Source organism: Euprymna scolopes, chromosome 30 (assembly GCF_053919585.1).
Source record: "Euprymna scolopes isolate OS-2025 chromosome 30, ASM5391958v1, whole genome shotgun sequence".
In the NCBI taxonomy this organism is placed as follows: domain Eukaryota; kingdom Metazoa; phylum Mollusca; class Cephalopoda; order Sepiida; family Sepiolidae; genus Euprymna; species Euprymna scolopes.
The window spans coordinates 82058997-82081111 of record NC_136511.1 but is presented as its reverse complement, the minus strand read 5'-3'; the positions used below and the strand labels follow the sequence as shown (position 1 = coordinate 82081111).

The following is a 22115-nucleotide window of genomic DNA, read 5'->3' as shown; positions in this document are numbered from 1 at the left end:
ATAATGGTTCAATAAATGTGACATAACTTTATTAGAATTGCAAAATTTTAAAAGGATAAAAAAGAAATGAATCATATTCGGATGTCATAAAATAAACTAAAAAATGTTATCAAATAAAGCAAAACATTCAGACATATATCCTTGAAAAGTTTGTCTGACGAAAAGCGTTTTGGGTTCCATTACAATTTGTGATGTTTTAATCGACTTTTTATTTTATAACATCTGAATATGGTTCATTTCTTTTTCATCATTTTAATATATATATATATATATATATATATATATATATATATATATATACAGGCGGTTTGAGCACTGTAAAAGTGGTCGCGGATTTCTATTTAAATAGGCATTACGACGAGTTATTTGCGGGCGTCGCTTCTGTGGTCGAGTGGGAGAACTGCCGACTGTCAACACGACGGTTCTTTTTTTTTTTTTTAATATGGGGGTCACCACTTATCAAGGCCCGAAGGCCACTCAGGGATAAGAGTTTTTGTGTGTACAGTAATCAATGAGTTCTAGGTTCAATCCTTGGCTTGGGAGAAATGCTAGTCTAGCGGCACTGATGAGTTGTGATACAACAAAACAGGACTGTATGTTGATGACTACAAATATATATATATATATATATATATATATATATATATATATATATATATATATATAGTTTGTCTTAAAAAAACAAATACAGAAACGCAAACTGACAAATTTTATTGGAATCAACAAACTTAAAGATTATTGATTTTGAATTATATTTTGTAATGTTTATTGATTTATTGAATGAGAAGAATAATTCAAATTTTATTGAATGTTTTTAAAAAGTTTTATTATATTTTCATTGTTTTTTGTTTAATCATCAATACATTTTTCTTGATAAGCAATTTATAATATATCATATTTATTTTTTGAAATCCTTTTAGATGAGGTTCAGTGGATAGTCGTGTTTAGCCTCTAGTTCCAGGTGAGCATTGTCTGAAGATAGCGGTTTCAATCCTACTCAAAGCAGGCCAGAGGATTAGTTGGCCAAAACGTGGTGAGACAACTATGGAAAGCAGTAATTACTTGATACAGTTACAAGACTCAGCATACCTATCCGATCGTGGTTAACCACCTGAAGAAGACCAGAGAATTAGTTGGCCGAAACATGGTGAAGATGAGGATAACAGTCCACAAAAAATGAATACAAACAATTTATTGTCAGTCCTGCATTTTTCAAGCGTCTAAAACTCACACTACTTAAAAACAAATTTATCTTGCTCAATGTTAGGGTTGTTCAAATTCAACTGCAAAATTCGTGTCGGTGGAATCTGTAATTCTGTGTTCACCTGCAATTATTTTAGAAGCGAAAAAAAACAAACAATTAATACTTATGTAAAGAGAGAATAACAACAGACTGGAAAAGCAATTAAAAAAAACATATAAAAATGTTGAAAAAGCTAAAAAGATTCTTTTAGTAGCATGAGAACTTTCAATCTGTTTACCTTTGCGTTGACGTATTGATGTAGCAACATGTTGAGTTCTTGGTTCTGCTGTCGGAGACCACTGTTGTCTTTGATGAGTTGTGAGCGCTCGGTAAGAACGTTTCTAAAAGTGATAGGATTATAACATTGTTTTATGGAATGAGTTTGATTCATATTTATGAACTGGGGTAGTTAAAAAAAAAAAAAAATCAATAAATCAATTGATTTTTTTCCACAAAGTGGGCGAAGTTCTTGCCATACAATGGAAACATATTTGTGAGTGGGGTGATTATATCCACCAATAATATTAAATTCTTTTGACTCGCACCTTTCAGCAACTGTGTCATTACTAGGGCTAGGACAACAGCATATTCTTTTCATTGTTTTGACTCTCGAGTGTGTATCCGTTGATATCTTATATGCTTTTATATAGAGTGATGTGGTTCTCGGTTGATTAACTGTGTCAGATATATACTCGAGAGTCAAAACAGCGAAAAGAATATTCTGTTGTCATAGATCTAGTCATTACTAGGGGTATGACAAGAGAAGATTTGGCACTTCTATCACTATTGGGACGAGATTTCCGAAATCGTAAAACTGAATTTCACGTAAAAACAATGGTATCTATGTATTCCTCGTATTTTTAAGATGATTATATTCAAAAATTATGAAAATCGATAAGGTAGAAAATTATTTATTTAAGAAAATAAAAAATAGAATTTTAAGAAAAAGATCGTAAAACATAGGAGAGTTCAAAAGATAGATAATTTTCCGTTTCGATTTAAAAAAGATGGCGGAAATTTTTCACCTGCTAACACGATGAAAGTTGTTTTTTTAATAATTCAGTAATATTCAGGTAATTCCGACTGATTAATTTGGAAGCTACCATTGTAATTTATTAGAATTGACAAAAAAAATCAGCTGAAACCATTGTTTTTTTTATCTGAAAACTCCATTTCTCGACTACAAAATCTCGTCCCAATAATGTAGAAGTGCTGAATATTCTTATCATGGTTTTGACTCTCGAGTATATATCCGACACAATTAGGCACAGTTAATCAATCGAGAACCACATCACTCTATATAAAAACATATAAGATATTAACTGATATATACTGGAGAGTCAAAATAATGAAAAACATTTTCTCTTGTTATAACCCCAGTCATTACTAATTAGCAGAGCGTTACCACTGTCGACTAAGGGAAGAGATTATCAGGCATGGGTGTTGTGTACAGTGTGATGATGTATTGGAGTGGAATCTGGCTAGTAAGGACTGTGGACATGTATTGCAGGGGAGAAATGATATGAGAATTATGCAATGGATACATAATGTGGGTCTTAAAAACAAGATTAGATCTGATGAGCTCAGAGGAAGATAAAATCTGGACAGTATAGGGAAATGTGTGTAAAATAGGAGATTTTGTTCATATTGCCAGACTGATGATGATGATCATCATCATCATTATCAGCATCAGCAGCAGCATATTAATGTTTATTTTACATGTATTTGGTAGTTTTTAGAAATTGTCTTTAAGACTCACGTAACCACCACCACCACCACCACCACCACCAATGCCAAGAAAAAATGTGTTGTACAATTAAAAATATTGATTTAAAAACAATACAATAATTGGTTTTGTGAACTTTTGCAATTTCAATATCTTGCAAGTTTGACTCCATCAGTGAAACTCACCTGTATTTTAGTAAGTCATCCAAAATCGCATCCCACAGTCTCTTCTGCTTGTTTGTGACCGTTTGTTGGTATCGCTTCCAATATGCAGCATCTCCACTACTATTCCGGGTATCACCAGTCGACAAATGGAATTGTGACAGCTTATTTTTATTTCTGACAACAAAAAGAAAAGAAAATATACTTCAACTATTTGTTCCATGTTGGTTACATTCGAAAATTCATAAACTCTGACATATCTGTGAAGACATCTTTTTTTTTTGCACAATTAAAAATAGTAAGGCTCACCACTTCTATATTTTTCTTATTGAATCTACATAAACGAAAATATTATATGCAAGGTGAAAATATTATATGCAAGGTGAAAATATTATATGCAAGGTGAAAATATTATATGCAAGGTGAAAACACGAATAAAACATAAAACAGTGAAAATCAACTTTTAAACAATGCGATGTCATTCTTGCATGTGATTTTTTAAATGACAGTATTTGTCTACTGATTTTTATACTTTCATAGTTGATTGAAAAAGCCGACAGGAGTTGGTGAAAATTTTAAATCCTGCAATGAGTAAAGAAAAAAAAGGGATATTATATATATATATATATATATATATATATATATATATATATATATGTATGTGTGTGTGTGTGTCTGGGTTTGGTACCAGAGGTACTTCACCTATAGTCATTCAGAGACAAACTGTTTCGCTGTATCACAGCTCTTCAGTGCGGTTAGACTAGCACCTTTCTTCAGCCAAGTATCGAACCTACAACCATCTAGTTGATATTCAGCAGTTCTTCCTCTGAGCCACAAGATCAGTGCTTGTAAATTATATCTCCAATGCCTTTATATAAACAATGAGCGTCACTTGAAAAGTTTCAGGAGATTTTTACAAAGGTTAAAGAGAGAGCTGAATCAATGGTCATCAAACTTTCCTCTGTAATTTCTGGACAAGGCAGAATAAGAAAAATGCCTGTAGGATACAAGTACAGTGCTACATCTGCAAAGGAGGACCAGCAATACCAAACCTTGGATAACTACTACCACGTGAGAGTATTTCACATATTTTTAAATACAATATCACAGGAGTTACAAAGAAGATTTAAAGATGGGGACAACATAACATGTGCCTTCCATTGCATGACAGTCCAAGATAACTGGAAAGAACTTGTGAATGAAGAAGCATTCACGTCATTGCAAAAGTTATGCCAGTTTTATGAGCTAGAAGAAGTAAACATGGTTGGAATTGAAGATATTCTATTCCTCATTTCCATGCTTGCCACAGAACACTGCACCTACACTGCTGAATGAAGGAAAACAATGCCCAGGAGATATTTCCACTTATGCTTGAACTCTTAACAATTTATCTCAGTATAACCGTCACAACTGCAACAGTGGAAAAGACCTTTTCTAAACTTAATTGACAATTAAATCCCAACAGTTTAATGACAATTGTTCTGTGTGTGTGTCATACAGATAGCTTAAAAAATTGAAATAAAAACAAGTGAAGCATGCATTGTACCCCGTGAGTGCACAGTGAACGAGGCATAAAAAAAATGACTAAGTTCAGCATTTGCCTCCCCCCCCCCTCTCCATTTAGCCCCAAAAGTCCCCAGGGGACGTCAAATCCTGGTGGAAATGTAAAAACGGTGCAGTTTTAGACCTTAACATATGTAAATTTGAGTTCTGCACCATGCAAAAAAAGAAATGACTAAGTCCATCATTTGCCCCCCCCCATTTAGACCCAAAAGTCCCCAAAAATGGTGACCTACCCAACAAGAGTTACATTATGGTAACCGCCATAGACCTTTTCTAAACTTAAGCTAATGAAGACAAAGCTGTGCAACCTGTGCAGCGAAGACAAGTTATCTGATATATTGTTGCTAACAATTGAAAAGGATATAAAAATCAACAACAGTGAAGTTATGAACATATTCAAAGAAATGGCACACAGAAGGATTATCTTATGAATATAAAATAATAAGATCTGGTTAATAGCATACTGTATAAATCACATGGATTGATTTTCTTGCAGTCATGTATAAATAATAAATTTTTTTTTCTTTAAATAAATTCCCTAGTTCTACTGATAATCAGTACAACAGACTTTATATTAATTTATTTTTATTTCGGACCATTATTCTCATCTTTATCCGTCGCGGTAACCACCTGACGAAGGCCAGAGGTATAGTTGGCCGAAACGTCGTGAAAAACAACAACCAATAAAGCTGAAAACAACAACTAATAAAGATGAGAATAATAGTCCGAAATAAAAATAAATTAATATAAATAGTGCTCATCTCAAAAATGAATTCCAATTAAGGAATAATATATATACCAACAGACTTTATGTTCATTAATATATTTTGCCCCTTTTTTTCACTTGTCCTGAAAACGTTCTCTGCATGTCACTGCTCTTATTATTTTGCTATCGAGTTTACATTCACGGTTATTCCTGTCAACAATGAAAATATTCTATTGAATTTCCTAAAAAAAAGATGTTTGTTAAGAAATTATTGTTGCATAACTAAAAATAACAAGTCTCTTTACTTCTATGAATAACATTAGAAGTAAACAGATTGATTATATAACTATCTAATTTGCATATGTGCTGGCGATGTGTACGAATACATTATGTAAATTACTTACGAGCAGCAAAACTAAAAATAAACATTCTTTTGGATTTCTTAAAAGAAAGACCGATTAAAGAAAACTTAAGAAAGAAATCACTAAAAAAGTAATCGTAAATACATTTCTATATATAAACCTCAATGCCTGTGCATATGTGTGTGTTTCTCTATGGACAGAAATACACAGGGACGTGCAGAGTGGGAGTACTAGAGGTTCCTAAGCACCTTTTCTCTTGTTTTAAAAGTGCCCTTCTCAGAGGAATGTATTATAGGCCTGTGCTCCACCGAAACACCGTTTTTTGTTTTTACTTGAGCACCTGCCCTAAAAAACTTCTTTGCACGTCACTGGAAATACATAAAATTTAAAAGTGTATTCTAAGAATACACTTTTAAATTTTATGTCGAATTAACTGGGGAAGATAATGGAAGTGTTCCCGAATCTTCAAGTGCACTGCTAAAGGGGCTATGAATCAGATTTTGTTTTTTTTTTGGGGGGGGAAGAGGGGTCGAGTTCTTCAAAGTAATTATGTAACAATTATAAAAAAGAAATCTCTTCAAAGGGAGAAGGAGCAAGAAACTCGAAAAGGGTGGTTTTAATAATGCTCTGGAAGCATCTTTAAATTTATTTGGGTGGTTTTAGTAGCACTCTGAAAGCCTCCTAAATTTTGTTTCACTCCTCACTTAAAACAATAAATGCAAGATTAAAGTATTACATCTGGTAAGTTGTATATAGTAATACAAAAGTGTTCAATATCATAGATAGAGCAATTTATATGCATTTTCTCTCCTCTTCCTCCTTTTTCTCTGTTTGTCATTGTAGATGTTGTCTTCTTTTTATTTACAGCTTCTCATAAACGTCATTAATAACTGAATAGCACAAATTCGCTTGGTTTTTAACAATCTTTTCTTTTTTAATAAATTAAATTAATGTATTTTCTTATAATGGCCTAACCCATCCCCCATAGGGGAGATATCGACTATCCAAAAACAAAACTGCCTTCTCTGATAATTCAATAAAAAGAGAAAGATCTGATCTATTTATTTGCCATGTCACACTAGAGACTTCCTCTTTGTGATCTAACTGCCTGGATATGTAGTTCTAACTCAAATTCTAATGAAAATTCTCACTACTTAATTTTAACCTTACATGAAGATTTCCAGTTCTAACTGTTGTGGACTGTTAAGGGGTCCATAAAAAGACACAAACACAGAATTAAGTGAAACAAAGTACATCAAAGAAAGTATAAATACAACATATAAAAGAGTGATTGTCAGCAAGAGGCATGTACTCCCGGTATTTATAGTGAAAAGGAAGAATTCATGTAGTCTGTAAAAATAGATATCATAATACTAACCTTACTTCTTACACACCTGCATTTAAATATTACTACATCAATAAAAAATAATATCTTATTTCTCTTGGTGCGTCTGTCTGTCCATTCCACTGTTTCTAATACTGGGCCGATCTAGCTGAAATTTGTATGGACTTTTCTTCTGAGAAGGTGCAGCGAACTAAGTATTATGGTATCCATTTGATGCACAGTTAGGGATTAATAGAGCTTAATCACCAAAATAACACATTTACTCTAGAAGTTTTATAGGAAAGTATTGAGTTGATCTGGCTGAAATTTTGTATGTACCTTTGCAGCGAACTAAGTATTATGGTATTTGCTTGATACACAGTTAGAGGTTAACTATAACTGTTGCCCGTTTTTAAAGAATTACAAGTCTAGTATATTTAATAATATATATCAAATACTGACCAAACGAATAACGATTAGAATAATATAATCCTAAATGTTTGTGGGTGTATAAGTTTGTTTGCAAACAGTAGCAAGAATTTCCAAATATTTTCGTAATATTCTTATATAACAAATCCTGAACCAATGGGTTATGGGTGGTTTAGTAACTTGTAACAATCTTAATGAAAAAGATGAAAATGGTAAAACAGAACGACTTACTTGGTATCTGTACGTTTGTATTTCTCTAGAAAATCTCTGAGGGCTTTCAGGACATTGTTGGGATGGATGAGAATGACGTCATCTTTTGCAGCATCAAACGTTAGTTGCTTATGGACATCTTTTTCTTCTTCCATTTCTGTTTCTGCATCAAAGTTGGTTCCGGTCTCTGAATTTACGTTTTCACGACCCACAACTTCTATACCTGCATCAGCACTTTTACCAATCACCTCAGAATTCACATTCTAAAAAAAAAAAAAAATGAATAGATTAAAGTATGATATGTAAATAAACATTCACAACAAATACTCGTCTAACCACAATAACAGAACAGTCAATAATTACCCTTACTCCCTATCTGCGTCTAAAGCTTGAGGAAAGTTTCTTTGTCCCTTGGTGGAATACCGTGGGGCTGCTTCCCAGCTGACGATAAGATGGTCGTTTTCACATCTAATGTAAATAAGTTTTTGTTGAGCCGAATAATCAAATGCTACCCAAATTCCACCATTACTGATCATTATGGTGTTGTCTCACCATCCACCTGATACTCATAAACCCTTATCAAAAACAGTGGCTTTTGGGCCTTAATAAGTGGTGACCCCCCACCCACAATACAAAAAGAAAAAATGAATAAAAACTAAATTTAAAAAAATAACAGTTTCTCACTACAAGTGGCGCTGTTATTGGGATGGTATTGTTAACAGTGCTATGTTGACAATAAATTTCAGCTGCATCAAACAATACCATTTGCCTCTGACCATCAGTGTCTGGAATAACCAATTATTAAAGATAACAAAACTCATGATGGAAATAGGGAATAAATGATTAAAAAATGGTCTAAAATTTTAAGGGAGTTTATTGCTTTAGGTATATTGAATTTGGAATTCCCTCCTGTTTTGTTTATCCATCCATTATGAAGAATTAAGTGAAAATATTTCAACTTTAAGTATTTATAATAAGCCAAATTAGAATTAAGCTTTTTTTTTTTATTTTTGACTGTAAATGAAATTAATTAAGGGAACGGTGATACTTATCTAGTTTATGACCCAATCTTTGGCAACTTTGTGTTGACATCTTCCAACACATTACATAAGCAGCTGGAAGATGCCGAAACGATCATCTAATCAGCTGGCAGATGACAAGTTTCAATGAAAATGTTAAATTGATTAACTCAAGAAAAATTTTAAAACCAAAAATGTCGACATGAATTTCCCCCTTTTCCTCCTTTGTTAAGAATGGCTTTCTAAATAAAAATCTTTATTCAGCATGTCCCTGGATTGGGGGAGATTGAGTTATAAACTGGATAAGTACCAGAAGGTCTTCTTGACTGCTGTTAAAGATTAACTAAACGTATTTTTTTTTATTTAAACCGGTATCAAAAAAAAAAGAAGAAATCATCAGACTTAACTTTTAATTTTTGTATATTACTTTCTTCAGTCATTCCTCGTTTTCACTGCTCTCTCTCTCTCTCTCTCTCTCTCTCTCTCTCTCTATATATATATATATATATATATATATATATATATATATATATATATATATATATATCCACTATTGTCTTTTTCTCCAATTGTAGATTCGACACAAGATGAATTTCTGAAGGAGTTGGCCCCTCATCAATGCTTCCTTTTCTTTTTTTACTCATTTTCACTTCAAAGAAGACATCTTACCACTTTGACAAAACGGGCTACTATTTGGGATCACGTCTAACAGGGGACTGTGTTGAGTTGAGAAGTGAGATGTTTGTTCACAGTACATTTAAACTTTTTCAGGTTAATACAGTCAAGGAAAGCAGGTAACAAGGAAGGAATTTCAATGTCTTACAATACGGAAAAAGAAACTATTAGAGTAGAAGGCTTTCTGGCATCTAGGGTCCTCAACAGTGAAGGGGTGGGATTTTGCTGCTTGTCATGTTAGTCGGGAGTACATACATTAAGGGGGCACATGTGCGAGTTCATCGGAGCATATTCCATTAAAGTATTTGCAAAACTGGGACAGCAATGCAACATTGTGGTGATGTGACAGAGGTTGGAGCTTGGCCGATGGTGTGGGCCCTATTAGATTTTAGACTTTTTTGAGATTTGTCTAAAAGTGAGAGACTAGTGGTAGATGCACAAGCCCAGATGTGGCAAGAATACGCCATGCATTGTAGAGGTATAAGATACTCTCTGGTGTGGTAGATAAATTCCATAAATCAAATATATGTCTTGGTACTGAACATTGCCTAATCTCGACAATATAATGTAGATAGGTGCCTTAATATCATTATGCTCTCATGATTGATTAGACTTCTTGATTCCTTGGAGAACATAGGGTCGCAACGACGCTCCTCTAATGGACCTGGTTCTGGCTGGTCCTTTTCAGTTCAGCCCATATCATTCCGGCAGACTGGTCTCGGTGCGCTGGCTTCCTGGAGGCTTACACCCGCTTGCATCATGAACTCTACTATAGAGGACCCTTCCTGGACTAAGAAGTTCACAGATGATGTCGTTGCAGTTTCTGTAACTTTTTTTCTTTCTTTCTTTTACAGAATTGGGTTGTTGGCGCTATTCTTACCCCCAACTTGGAGGACCAGTGAGTGTTCTTAGTCTGATCTCTACCCTTCAACCTGTCTGACTTGGGTGACCCTACCAGGAGACAAATCTCCCGGCAGCATAGCTATCCAGATCCTAGAGACATGCAAGCCCGCTAACCACACCAAGGTGGCACTCGCTAGGGGGATTATGCTCTCGTAACTCTATAGATTTGTTGGGAAGTAAAACATTAATTGAACATATGTGACATGATGGTTTTCCATTGGACAAAATGAAATGATTTGCTTACTTCAGCAGCTTTGTTGATAAACAAAGAAATGCAGACAAATATAAGAACCTGGATTGGTCAAAACTTGCATTACCTTCCACTAGCTAAGAATACCTGGTGAACCCTGGACTTGTCCATTAACCCCAAGATAAGTATTTTCAATGCAAGTTGAAGCCATTTCTGTTCTATGTGTCAGAGACATGACTCGTTCTCTCTCTCTTTGATAAGAGGAAGGTCGAGGTATATATCATTATGTGCTCTCAGAGAATCCTCAGAATTTGCTTGTCAATAAGCAACAGAGAACTGTGGCAAAGAACAATGAATTGAAACCTGGCCAGTGAGGATTGAGGATATGCGTTGCATGACGAGTGTGGAATGTTTGATATTATTGTTGCTGCCAGATAGGGCGATAATAATTAAGGTTACATTAGAACTTTATTACATTATCATGCCATTAAGAATGAGGGTGATTACAATAAATGAAAGGGAAATATAGGAAAAAACTTTTTAGGACATGCCATTTCAAAGTTAAATGGGAAGTTCAGGGATAGAAGTAATGAAAATGGAGGGGAGTGAAATCATTAAGAATAATTTCAAAAGCGAAAGAAGAGGGGTATTGAGTAGGATGGGGATTGCGTACGGAAAGTACTTAATAATAGGAAATGTGCTAAGGAAAATAAGGAATAGATATAGGGAAAGAAACAGGAGATAAAGATAGGGAGTAGAGACATAGGGGATATAAAAATGGGGTATAGACGGAAAGGGAATAGAAAATAAAATAATAATATAATAAAAATGAGAGAATAAGTGAATATGGAAATAAAACAATAAAAAATCGTAAATAAAAAAGTAAAAAACATCAAAAATAGAAACAAACAACAAGCAATAAATAAATAAAAATAAACAATAAAAAATACAAAGTAAACAATAAAAATAAAATAAAATAATAATGTAAATAAAATATAAACTCAGAAATGCAGAATGACTTTCTAAAAAAAGGCATATTCACTCCTATTGTATCAGCTTCTCTTAATCGGGTAGAGCTTCTTCTTCTATTCCGACAGGTTAGCCCTTTCTCTGCAAAAAGCACCTCTTTTTTCAATTTAACTATACATATATATATATGTTCCCTATCTTGGGTTGAGAATATTGGGAAGTGATAAACAAACTGCCATTAGTATTATACAATGCTCTTTGTGTAAACAAATGGAGCTTAGATGTTTGGACAATGTCTGAACATTGTTAATTCATATACTCATCTTAGCAGCAGCCAAATAACGTAACGTTTAGGAACGCCGACTCTCGTCTAAGTGGTCAAGTTTCAAATCTGGCTTGAGGTAGTTGCTTGTCTAGCCAGACTGATGAGCTGTAATACAGCGAAACAGTACTGTATGTTGATTACTGTATATATATATATATATATATATATATATATATATATATATATATATATATATATATAGGCATGATATAAAAATGAAGCAGAGAAACAAAGCAATTATAGACATTTGTTTTTTAGTGATCGTGGAATCACTTTGCAATTCAGTTGCTGCAAGAGCAATAAAATGGTGTAATATAAGTCTTTCAGACAAACTTAAATTTGATGACTTCAAAGGTAGATCAAAGTTAGATAGTATAGGGAGATGTGAGCCGAAGAGGAGACTTTGTTGGTTTGGTCATATTGAAAGAATGGATAAGAGTTCTTAGGTTAGTAGCAAGGTTAATTAATAGAGAAAGACAAAAGCAAACCTTGGAGGAAAAAATAAGAAAGGATTTGAAAAAAAATGGGAGATAAAGACCTGGCCAATTCTTCTCTAGTAACAGTTTCTTGCCAGATTGTCATTACAAGATCTTACAAACGTATGACACAGCTATACGACTATATTTCCTTCCTTTTCGCAGTGGTCAGTAGATCCTCATATGATCCGATTACTTGTTTGTTCTTCCCTTCTTCATAAGTAATGCAATCCTTGTATGAGACTTTGAGGATCATTTGGAAGCATATCATCTCTGTGGCCTGTTTTCTTCTATCTAGGTTTGCAGCTAGGGTTAATTACTTACATACATAAAGAAATGTCCCCAATGATACTGGATTAAACAGAGCCGAGAGGGAAAAGACAATGAAATACAAAGGTCTTATGCATGAAAAGAAACTGAAATCTTATCATCTCTTTGAAATTTCTTATCTGAAATCTCTATTATTCCAGCAATTGGACCCATGGAAAAGAATTTCAAAAACTATCTGGCAAATGTACACAGTGAATCAAGTGCAAGGGCGATTCAAACAATTACAATTAAAGAAATAGACAGAATTTTAAAAAGATCTCTTGGTTGGAATATCTGAGTTAGCAGGTGAATGTTTGGCATCTGGTAGGATGCCCTATCCCCAGTTTAAACAAACTGATAAGAAAATTAAAAAAAAAAAAAAGAAGGGATAACAAGGGAGCGCATCAGTCTGATTTTTGAGCTGACTGTGATATTTCGTTCATTTCATATGGGCTTTAATTTGGCCAGTAATGCTGCTGTCTGCACAATTCTTGCAAAGATTTCAGGCTTTGCTTCCTCATCCATCACAATCGTCCCAAGCTACTATACCTTGTTTTAATTCTAACTGGCTCAGAATATTCTCGACTCATGTAATTGATTACACTCCTTCGATTGTCCCCTTCTTTCTTGTTATTTATCTGTATTCAATTCTGAACACAGCCGCTTTCTTCTTCTCTGCATACTCTCTCTCTCACAGACGTGATGTTGCTAATCTCAATAATTTCTATAAATACTATTATGACATGTGTTCTTCAGAATTGTTTTATCTATTTCTCACTTCCATTGTTCTGGCTCGTTTGACTCGTTAATCTTGCAATCATTATCAATTTGTTGTTTTGATATCTCTTTATAATACAGTATGGTTTCTTGGTTATTGCATATATGGCACAAGGCCATTCTTTATCTCTACAAATATACCATGTATGGAATACTGTTGTAACATTTGGGTCTGTGAATCTCTGTCTCATTTGAAGGTTCTTGATAAATTGCAGAAACGTATCTGTAATTTGATTGGCCCCAAACTTTCTTTTTCACTGCAACCTCTGTCTCACAGATGTGATGTTGCTTGTCTCAGTCTTTTCTGCAAATACTATTATGGCATATGTTTCTTCAAAATTGTCTGATTTATTCCCTGCTTCCTTTGTTCGAGCTTGTTTTTTCGTTGGTCTAGTGGTCTCCATAAATTTGTTGTTTTGATATCTCATTGTAATACAGCTTCCCATTCCAGTAGTTTCGTTCCAAGAACTGTAGACTTGTGGAAATCTCTGCCTGCTAACTGTTTCCCTCCTCCAGAACCAGGTCCATTAGAGGAGCTGGAGTAGAGAGCGATTTTCATAATAGAAAAATGTATATGTTCAAAAAAAAAAAAAAAAAAAAAAGATGGCAACATCAATCTAGTCAGAGAAGCTTTTCCAGGAAAAGAATTAACCCAGTCAGAATCAGCAGAACATAGTTGCCTTCTTATATCAAGAGGGAAAGCTATTACTGAAGAATTCAAAGAAACGGGTATTCTATTTTTTTTTTATCAAAATAATTAATACATGAAAATATTTAAGAAAGTACAAATGCTTACTAGACATGATGGAGATCTCTGCTCAAGTGCTGGTGTTATGGTTTCGACGGATAACATGAAGAAGGTAGCCAGCTGAAGAATGTCACTTTCTTTCGTAACATTAAGAGCCTGTGGAAAATATATTAAAAATTAAATCATTAAGGCCGGATTGGAATATTTTAGCATGTATTTTGTATGATTAAAATACATAGTAAAACCTTAGATAAACAAACGTTGATTAACTCGGCTTTAGTATAATAATAATAATAATAATATATATATATATATATATATATATATATATATATATATATATATATATATATATAAATTTATGAAAGATAAGTTTGTTTGTCCATCAACTTTTAATACAAGCAGAACTTTCTCTGTCTGTTTGTCTGTCTGTATTTTGATGTTTTGATAAACGAATATCTCAACTTTTTTTTTTACAAATGAAAAATATTGCATTAATACTAAATGATAGTAATATTTTAACTACATTTTTAGAGTAAATAATACATTCCTAATAAATAATGTGATTAAAAATTCGGACAAAACTGTATGTGTGCAGTCTGTGGAGTGCCGTGTAACCCCCCCCCCAAAAAAAAAAAATGGCTGCCTTTCTCTTTATATGTTTGTAATGTTGTCACATGACATGCAAATGAGATGCTTTCGGTTAAATATTTAAATGCTTCCGGTTAAATATTTAAATGATTCCGGTTGAATATTTAAATGCTTCCGGTTGAATATAAAAAGCCTGATTTTTCATTATTGATTTGGATGTCAGAGGAACAAGTTTTGATAGCAGAGCGTCGAGATTTGGTGTTGAGTCTTGACAGCAGAAGGCTGAGATTTGGAGTAGTGCAGTTTTGGCAGCAGTATGTTAATTAACAATTTTTAACCACAAATAAAGTGGATGCCATGATCGAGAAAGAAAAACGAAACATTGAGTCAATCAGTCTTTCATTACACTAAGTGAGCTAATTTGCAAACATGATACAAAATGTTGACAATTATCTTAATACTTTCAAACAATTTATTTTGCAGGCATAAAATTCAAAAATATATTCCTTGCCTTAAGTATATATTAGCGCTAAAATAATTTAATACAAGCTAAAAAGAAATGAAAATGAAAATAAAAAGTATATGAGAAAACTTTATGGAGAAAAGTATTTATGTTTTTTTTTTTTTTTTTTTTTGTCAATAACGAGACTACCTCATGAAAAAGGTTGGAAATGAGAGTATTTTTTTTAAGTTGAGAATAATACCATCGGGTCAGCGTTCATTTTTTTTTCAAAATTAACTTATTTTGCTTAAACTAAATTAAAGAACAATGTCATAATATTGTTTTTCAGGGTTCGCGCTTGACGTACATAAAAAGAAAATAAATTTAACTTTTTTAACTGATTTTATTCAAACAATTGACTGAAGCAGACGACACAGAAAGCGAAAAGGGAAACAAATTTTTATTCCCCACACGAATTCACATAAACAAAATAAATAATTTCTTCTGAAGCGAAATATAAGCAACAAATTAATTTTAATTTATTCATACCAATAATATTGTGGGGTCTGCGTTCATGCTTGACATTTATAAAAAGGAAATATGTTTAATTTTTAATTTATTCACGTAAATATTACTGGGAATTTTTCATTCGTGCTTGACATTCATAAAAAAAATATGTTTTACTTTTAATTTGTTTATATCAATGATATTGTGTGGTCTGCATTCGTCTATCCCTCAATGGTCTAGTCAACTTACAGAAAAGACGTTATCCAATTTCATCAGCATTTGTTCATCCTTGTCCAGGTTTAAAAGCAATGTATTCAACTTTGATTCGATAAGAAATTCCTACCAGAAAGAAATGAAAAAAAAAAAAAAGTATTTTTTTATTTAAGCTTGAGATCATATAAGATAGTCGAATCTTTTTTTATTGTTAAAGAATTAAAAATGAACAGGAAAAAATTTTCATTGAAGATTGTAAAATGAAAAGTTATCAGAGATTATTTAAAATTTTTTAAATCATCAGACAAAATGTCAAACATTTGTTGAACATATTTCACTTCTTCATATCAATCCATATATATATATATATATATATATATATATATAGAGAGAGAGAGAGAGAGAGAGAGGGATTTTATATACACACACACGCGCACGCACACACACACACACACACATATATATATATATATATATATATATATATATATATATATATATATATATATCTGTATTTGTATGAGATAAATTCCGAAACTATTTAACCAATCATTATGAATTTTAGAACACAGATTTATCAATTTTCAACCAGTTTCATTGATTGGATTTTGTTAATACTCAACTGCATCTTCACACTTGGACATCAATTTAAATATTTTTTTTTCTTTTTTTTTTCATCTGTATATATTTCGTATATTACTTTCTTTTGAACTCTAAAGCTTCAATTTTTGTGCCAACCAGCAATGTTATATAAAATTATTTGCTAGTCATTTATCACTGAAGAAAAAAGACAAAATCTGGATCCCCATGGAATAAGGAAACAATTCACTTAATCCTGCATTCCTTGTTTTATAAACAATAAATGCTTGCAAATCATAATTTGCATAATTATAACTCCCCTCATACATTAAACCGGATATGACGATGATTACTACTGCTGGTGTGATACTATTAAGGAGAAATGAAAAATGTACAAGATTATAGGTTATTAAGATCATCCATAACTAAAAAAGATTCTAATTTCCATAAGAAAATATTTGTAGGGATTCATGAAAATACAAACACCTTGACTTTTGTTTTATTGAATTTCATTATTTACTAGTTATACTGACTTGGCGTTGTCTGTGGTTGATTACATTAAAATTTATTCTGCAAAATTTTTAATTTAATCAGAGTGAAACAATAAATAAATAAGAAAAGATAGAAAAAAAAAACAAGCAAGAACGATAACTCTTAGTAAAAGAATAAAAGTTAATCTCCTTTTGCATCGACCTGATAATTATGGCTTCCACTTACCGATTCATCACATATTAATTCCATGATTCCTTTGATGGTGTTGATTGATATTTTGCTAAATATGCCTGATTTTATCATCTCAACCATTTGTTGATTTGATGACTCATCTTTCCCCAAAATCTTGCTAATTTCAGAACTTAATTTCCTGTTTTGTCCCAATGAATGGTGATCGTTATTTGTGCCTGAAGATGTCACGGGTGTGACTTTCTCTGAAACAGAAGTATCTTTCTTCTCCTCATTCTCCTTACTGGAATAACTTGCTATGAAAAAATAAATAAACATAAATAGACAAATATTATATAGATAATAATTTAGATTGAAATACATACAAACACTCGTTTGATAATGCTTTTATGAATCATCTCGAAAATACTCGCGAAAAAAGAAACCAAAATGGAGCAAGAATACTTATGGAACTTAAATATACAACAAAATACCAAGTGGACTTTTCATAAAATTAAAAAAATAAAAGCCTCATCAAACAAAAAAAAATGTGTTTTTTTTAATAACGTTTATCTTAATAAAAACACTATGCCTGAACACATACATACATACAAACCTCTGTGTGTGTGTGTGTGTGTGTGTGTGTGTGTGTGTGTGTGTGTAAGATAGAGCTATACTAATATTTTTTCTGATTTCGGAACCATTAACAATTCTGATTCTAAAATTTCGGGAGGGAGTAGAGTGCAACAGAGAGTCGTCATCACTTTTAAATCTACATATAATTTTTCTTTTTAATTTGACAATTTTAACAATATTTTCAATTTATGCATCATGTCCAACTCATTGTGAGATTTTTATCTGTATTTTTCACTTGTGCTTACAATAAATAAAAAATAAATAAAAGTATCGTTTGGGGAATTGAAAATTATACTGCAATTTTTTTTCAATTCCGACACCAAATTCTATCTGGTCATTGTTAAGGAAACATGACCATACTACCCCCATGGATTAAATAAAGGTTTATCTTCGAAATTCCGTGCAGATTCCCAAGTTCGACAGAAAGATTTCTGAGTTCGACAATATACGATTCGGAAGTTAAAACAGCAAATAACACTCAAGATGAGAACAGTAAATATCAAATAATCAAAATAATACAAATCACATAAACGTTATTAATAATAATAATAATAATAATAAAAACAGCCGATATTGATTTGGGATTTAATTTAATTGAAATTTTTATTTTATTTCTGTACAGTATACATGTATACACACATCATGCTCCAAACTCATCCCCATTAAGGAGCGAGAAACTGATCACTCTCTCTACCGATTCAATGAAAAAAAAAAAAGAGAAATATCAGATCTGTTCATTCGCCACGTATCACTAGTGACTTCATGCCTGTGACGTAACTGCCTGGATACGTAGCTCTAACTTGACTTCTATTTCAAATTTTTACTAAATTTAACTTCAAGTGGAAATTTCCGATTCTAACCTTATTTTTACACATACAATACTAAGTATTAATATAATCTGACTGATTAGTGGAAGATATGAAACGTGTGATAAAATCGTCAAGAACGATTCTGAATTTGCCTTAAGAGATTATCAAGAAAACATCTATCCTTTCACCAAGATACAAAACATGTACAAATTTGAAGAAACAGATCTACTTACATGTGAGCTGTATCACCTCATTAATAACTTGATGGGCTGAAAGCTGACGAGTGATCAGCCCAAATTTTAAAGGGCCTTTATTTTCCATGAAACTTCTGGAGTGAAAAAAATTTGTATAAAGAACAAATTGAAAAATTTAACAACTGGCAAATCGGAAACAGATACATGGTTTGTGACGTAGAATGATTATGACTAAGTTCTCATTTATGTTGGTCATAAGATTAAGACGTGAATCACAGTTTATTTTCAGTTCATGATTAGATTCTACCCATTATGATGATAAACCAGTAGAGATTTTTAAAAAATTTATATAAATTAAAATTTAATTAAACAAATCTGATGCTCTCTAATTGTAAGGAATATTATTAAATCATGTTACTAAAACATTTTTTAAAATATTATTTAATAAAACAAATAACTTTTCATTATTATCGGTGAGGAACTTTTGAATAAGCTTGTTCCCAACAAATTAAAAAGATTTTGCTTTTATTTTTTAATAATACATCCATCATGAAACACGCATTGTAATCGGTCTAATCAAAAATATAAAATATAACCAAAAGGATTCTTGAAGTTATACCCATATAGCAATGCTTATGACAAATCGATGTTTGATTCTGAGTAGCTAGTTATTTATGTAAATTATCAGTGTATATTCTTTATAATTATGCTTGGATTTAATTCATTACCTACTATATCTGATACGATATTTTCTTTTAATACAGCACAAATTTTGATAAAAATAGATAAAATTCATTAGTTAATCATTTATGTTAATTAGCCAATCACATTGTTGTGTTTGTTGCAAATAATTAAAATGAAAGTTGTTGCAAATAATTAAAATGCAAATAGTATATTGTTACATTTCATTGCTGAATAAGTAAATGTAATTTCATTATTAATTATGCTAGATTTCTATTCTACTATTTTAAACTAAAACAGGCTTAGCTCGAGGGGGTTGGATGTACAAATAAGTGTTGAGCAGTGAATCAGTTCAGCGGTTGACTTCAGTGGTGACGTCGGGTGACGTAAATAAAAGTTATTTAACATGTGCTGTTGATACTAAGCAGAACACAGGGATACCGAAATGTATAGAAAAGGAAGGAGTTGATGTGTCAACTGGTCAAGTCTGATACCCGTTATCATTTTATGAATGAATTTAATTAAGAAATAAAGACATTTTTTTATAACTCAAATCAAGGAAAAATTGTTTTGCTTATTTGTTTAATTTTTTGTTTTGTTTTCTTTCTCCCACTATGTTATTGGCATGCAGATAGTGTTCGTTTTGTTGCTTCTTTGATTGCACATGCTTTTGTTTTGTCTTTAAATTAATACTGAAATAACAAAGTGGTGTGCTCTCTTGGTAACATAGCACATATGGACGCATGTGAGAAAATCAGCAGCAGCTGTAGGATAGCTGACTACTGAAAATAGTAGTAGCAGCAGCCGTTAAAGCACCTATACAAATTTGCAAGCGTGCCCGTGAAGCAGGAGAGAAAAAGAAAAATGGGCAGCATGTGGTCGAGTAAGAGAAGCAAAGTGCACGCCAGGGAAGATGGACATGTGAAGTTGAAAGTGAGAAAGCTCTGGCTAAGCCCGACGTCAGGTGGCGGGGACAGAGACTTTTAAAAGCACATGTTATATGGCATAGCGTTGTAAAACGTGTGTGAAAAAACTTTTGAAAGATAATGAAATGCTTTGTTTTGGAAGAACCATGAATAAACGCATTTCATTTGCATTTATAAAAAAAAAAATACTAAGTCGGATTTTTATTTCTTTCCTTTTTTTATTTGTTTGTTCCTTTTCGACGGTACCAGACAGCGTGTGGGCCCGAGAGGTTTGCAATGTAACGAAACGTAACGTTACACTGATAGTAAAAGAAAAAAATTGTCATTATTTTCTTATTTTACACAATTCAGTAAAGCAATTAAAGATTTATATTTATTTGATTCTAGAAATCATGATGCCATTTTCCGAAGTAAATCTGTTAAAATATATGAGAGAGGAGAATCAGAAGTGTGTGTGGGGGGGAGGGGGTCAGTGAAACTATCATTAACTGTTAGTATTTACCAAGCGTTGCACGAGTGAAGATAAAATTAAGTGTATATTTTATTTAATTTAAATTTAATATTTCATCTGCTTACCATTTTCCAAATAAATAATTTATAGAAGTAAATAAAATATTAATCTGAATTGTTAATTGACGTTATATTTCTTCATTTAAACAAATCTAATAAATAACACAGATTATGAAAATTCGCAAACATAATGATGAAAACAATAAATATTATTTGCTTTTTTTTACACTTGTGAGTCACCACTTATCAAGGCCCGAAGGTCACTCAAGGATAAGGGTTAATGAATGTAGGGTGGTAGTGTAGTAACTGTTAATGGTGTAAATTGAGTAGAATTTGATTATTTATGTGAACGGCTCAACAAGAACTTGTTTACATTGGATTTGAAGGTTACTATGTTGTATTCAGCTGGGAAGCAGACCAGCGGAACAGTGTTTTACAGGCGGGCAGTTCTGGGAAAGAACCTTTGTTCATGGAATCTGTGTTTAGAGTTAGGCACAGATAGAGAGTGGGGGAAATCGTATCTAGTGGTTGCAGCTAGTTGAGTGTTTTGTGAAAGTTTGGCAAGGGGGGGGCATAGATTGAAGTTCAGTTGATCACTTGCCATGAAAATAACGATACTGTAAAATTGCTTGCAGATACAAAAGAGGAGGTAATGCCGAGGAGGATGGTATTATGAAAACAGAACAGATACTACACTATTTTTCCTCTTAACTGAGAAGTGAAAGCTAGTAATAGTATAGTGTTGGCTTTAAACAGACATATACTAAATCTCTATTATTAAAAGAAGTGATAGTATACTTTCGACTTCAGGCAGATACCAAATCTCCATTTGTAATAGATGCTGATAAATAAACCAAACAACTTATACAGTGTGTAATAAACGGCATAAATTATAAAAAAGATGCTTGCGAGAAGAATGATGAAATAGATATATATGATGATAAGCTTACAGATCCGGAGACTTCCAATCAACTCCTAATTGTTCCATAATAATTTCCTGGCTGGCGATCACTCTGGAAAGCAACTTCTTGCAGATTTCCTCGTTCATACACCAAAGATCGTTGAATTTCTGTAAATCTATTGTCATAAAATGTCTTGTAAAAATAAAAGAAAAGAAATAAAGAATAAAAAAGAAAAAGAAATAATTAATACAAAAAAACGTTGATACAGAGTGCAATATGTAACTACTAGCAGATAAACCCTACGTTGCCCGAGATTGCATGAGGATTAAAGAATGTTCCACCCTCCATTC

General features: G+C 32.4%; 1 protein-coding gene across 4 annotated transcripts in view; it reads right to left on the bottom strand.

Annotated features, from left to right (window-relative positions):
* Positions 1–696: 696 nt before the first annotated feature.
* Positions 697–22115, bottom strand: part of LOC145254855 (dynein regulatory complex protein 1-like) — a 164491-nt gene continuing 143072 nt past the window's right edge. For all 4 annotated transcript variants that reach the window (XM_080113707.1, XM_080113709.1, XM_080113710.1 and 1 more), the window contains 9 exons: positions 21814–21957; positions 18786–18880; positions 17165–17424; positions 15905–15994; positions 14164–14271; positions 7746–7987; positions 3155–3307; positions 1482–1584; positions 697–1325 (listed from right to left, as the gene is read on the bottom strand). In XM_080113707.1, the coding sequence (XP_079969833.1) occupies positions 1233–1325; positions 1482–1584; positions 3155–3307; positions 7746–7987; positions 14164–14271; positions 15905–15994; positions 17165–17424; positions 18786–18880; positions 21814–21957 (1288 nt within the window). In that variant the 3' untranslated portion in view covers positions 697–1232. The remainder of the gene's footprint in view (positions 1326–1481; positions 1585–3154; positions 3308–7745; positions 7988–14163; positions 14272–15904; positions 15995–17164; positions 17425–18785; positions 18881–21813; positions 21958–22115) is intronic.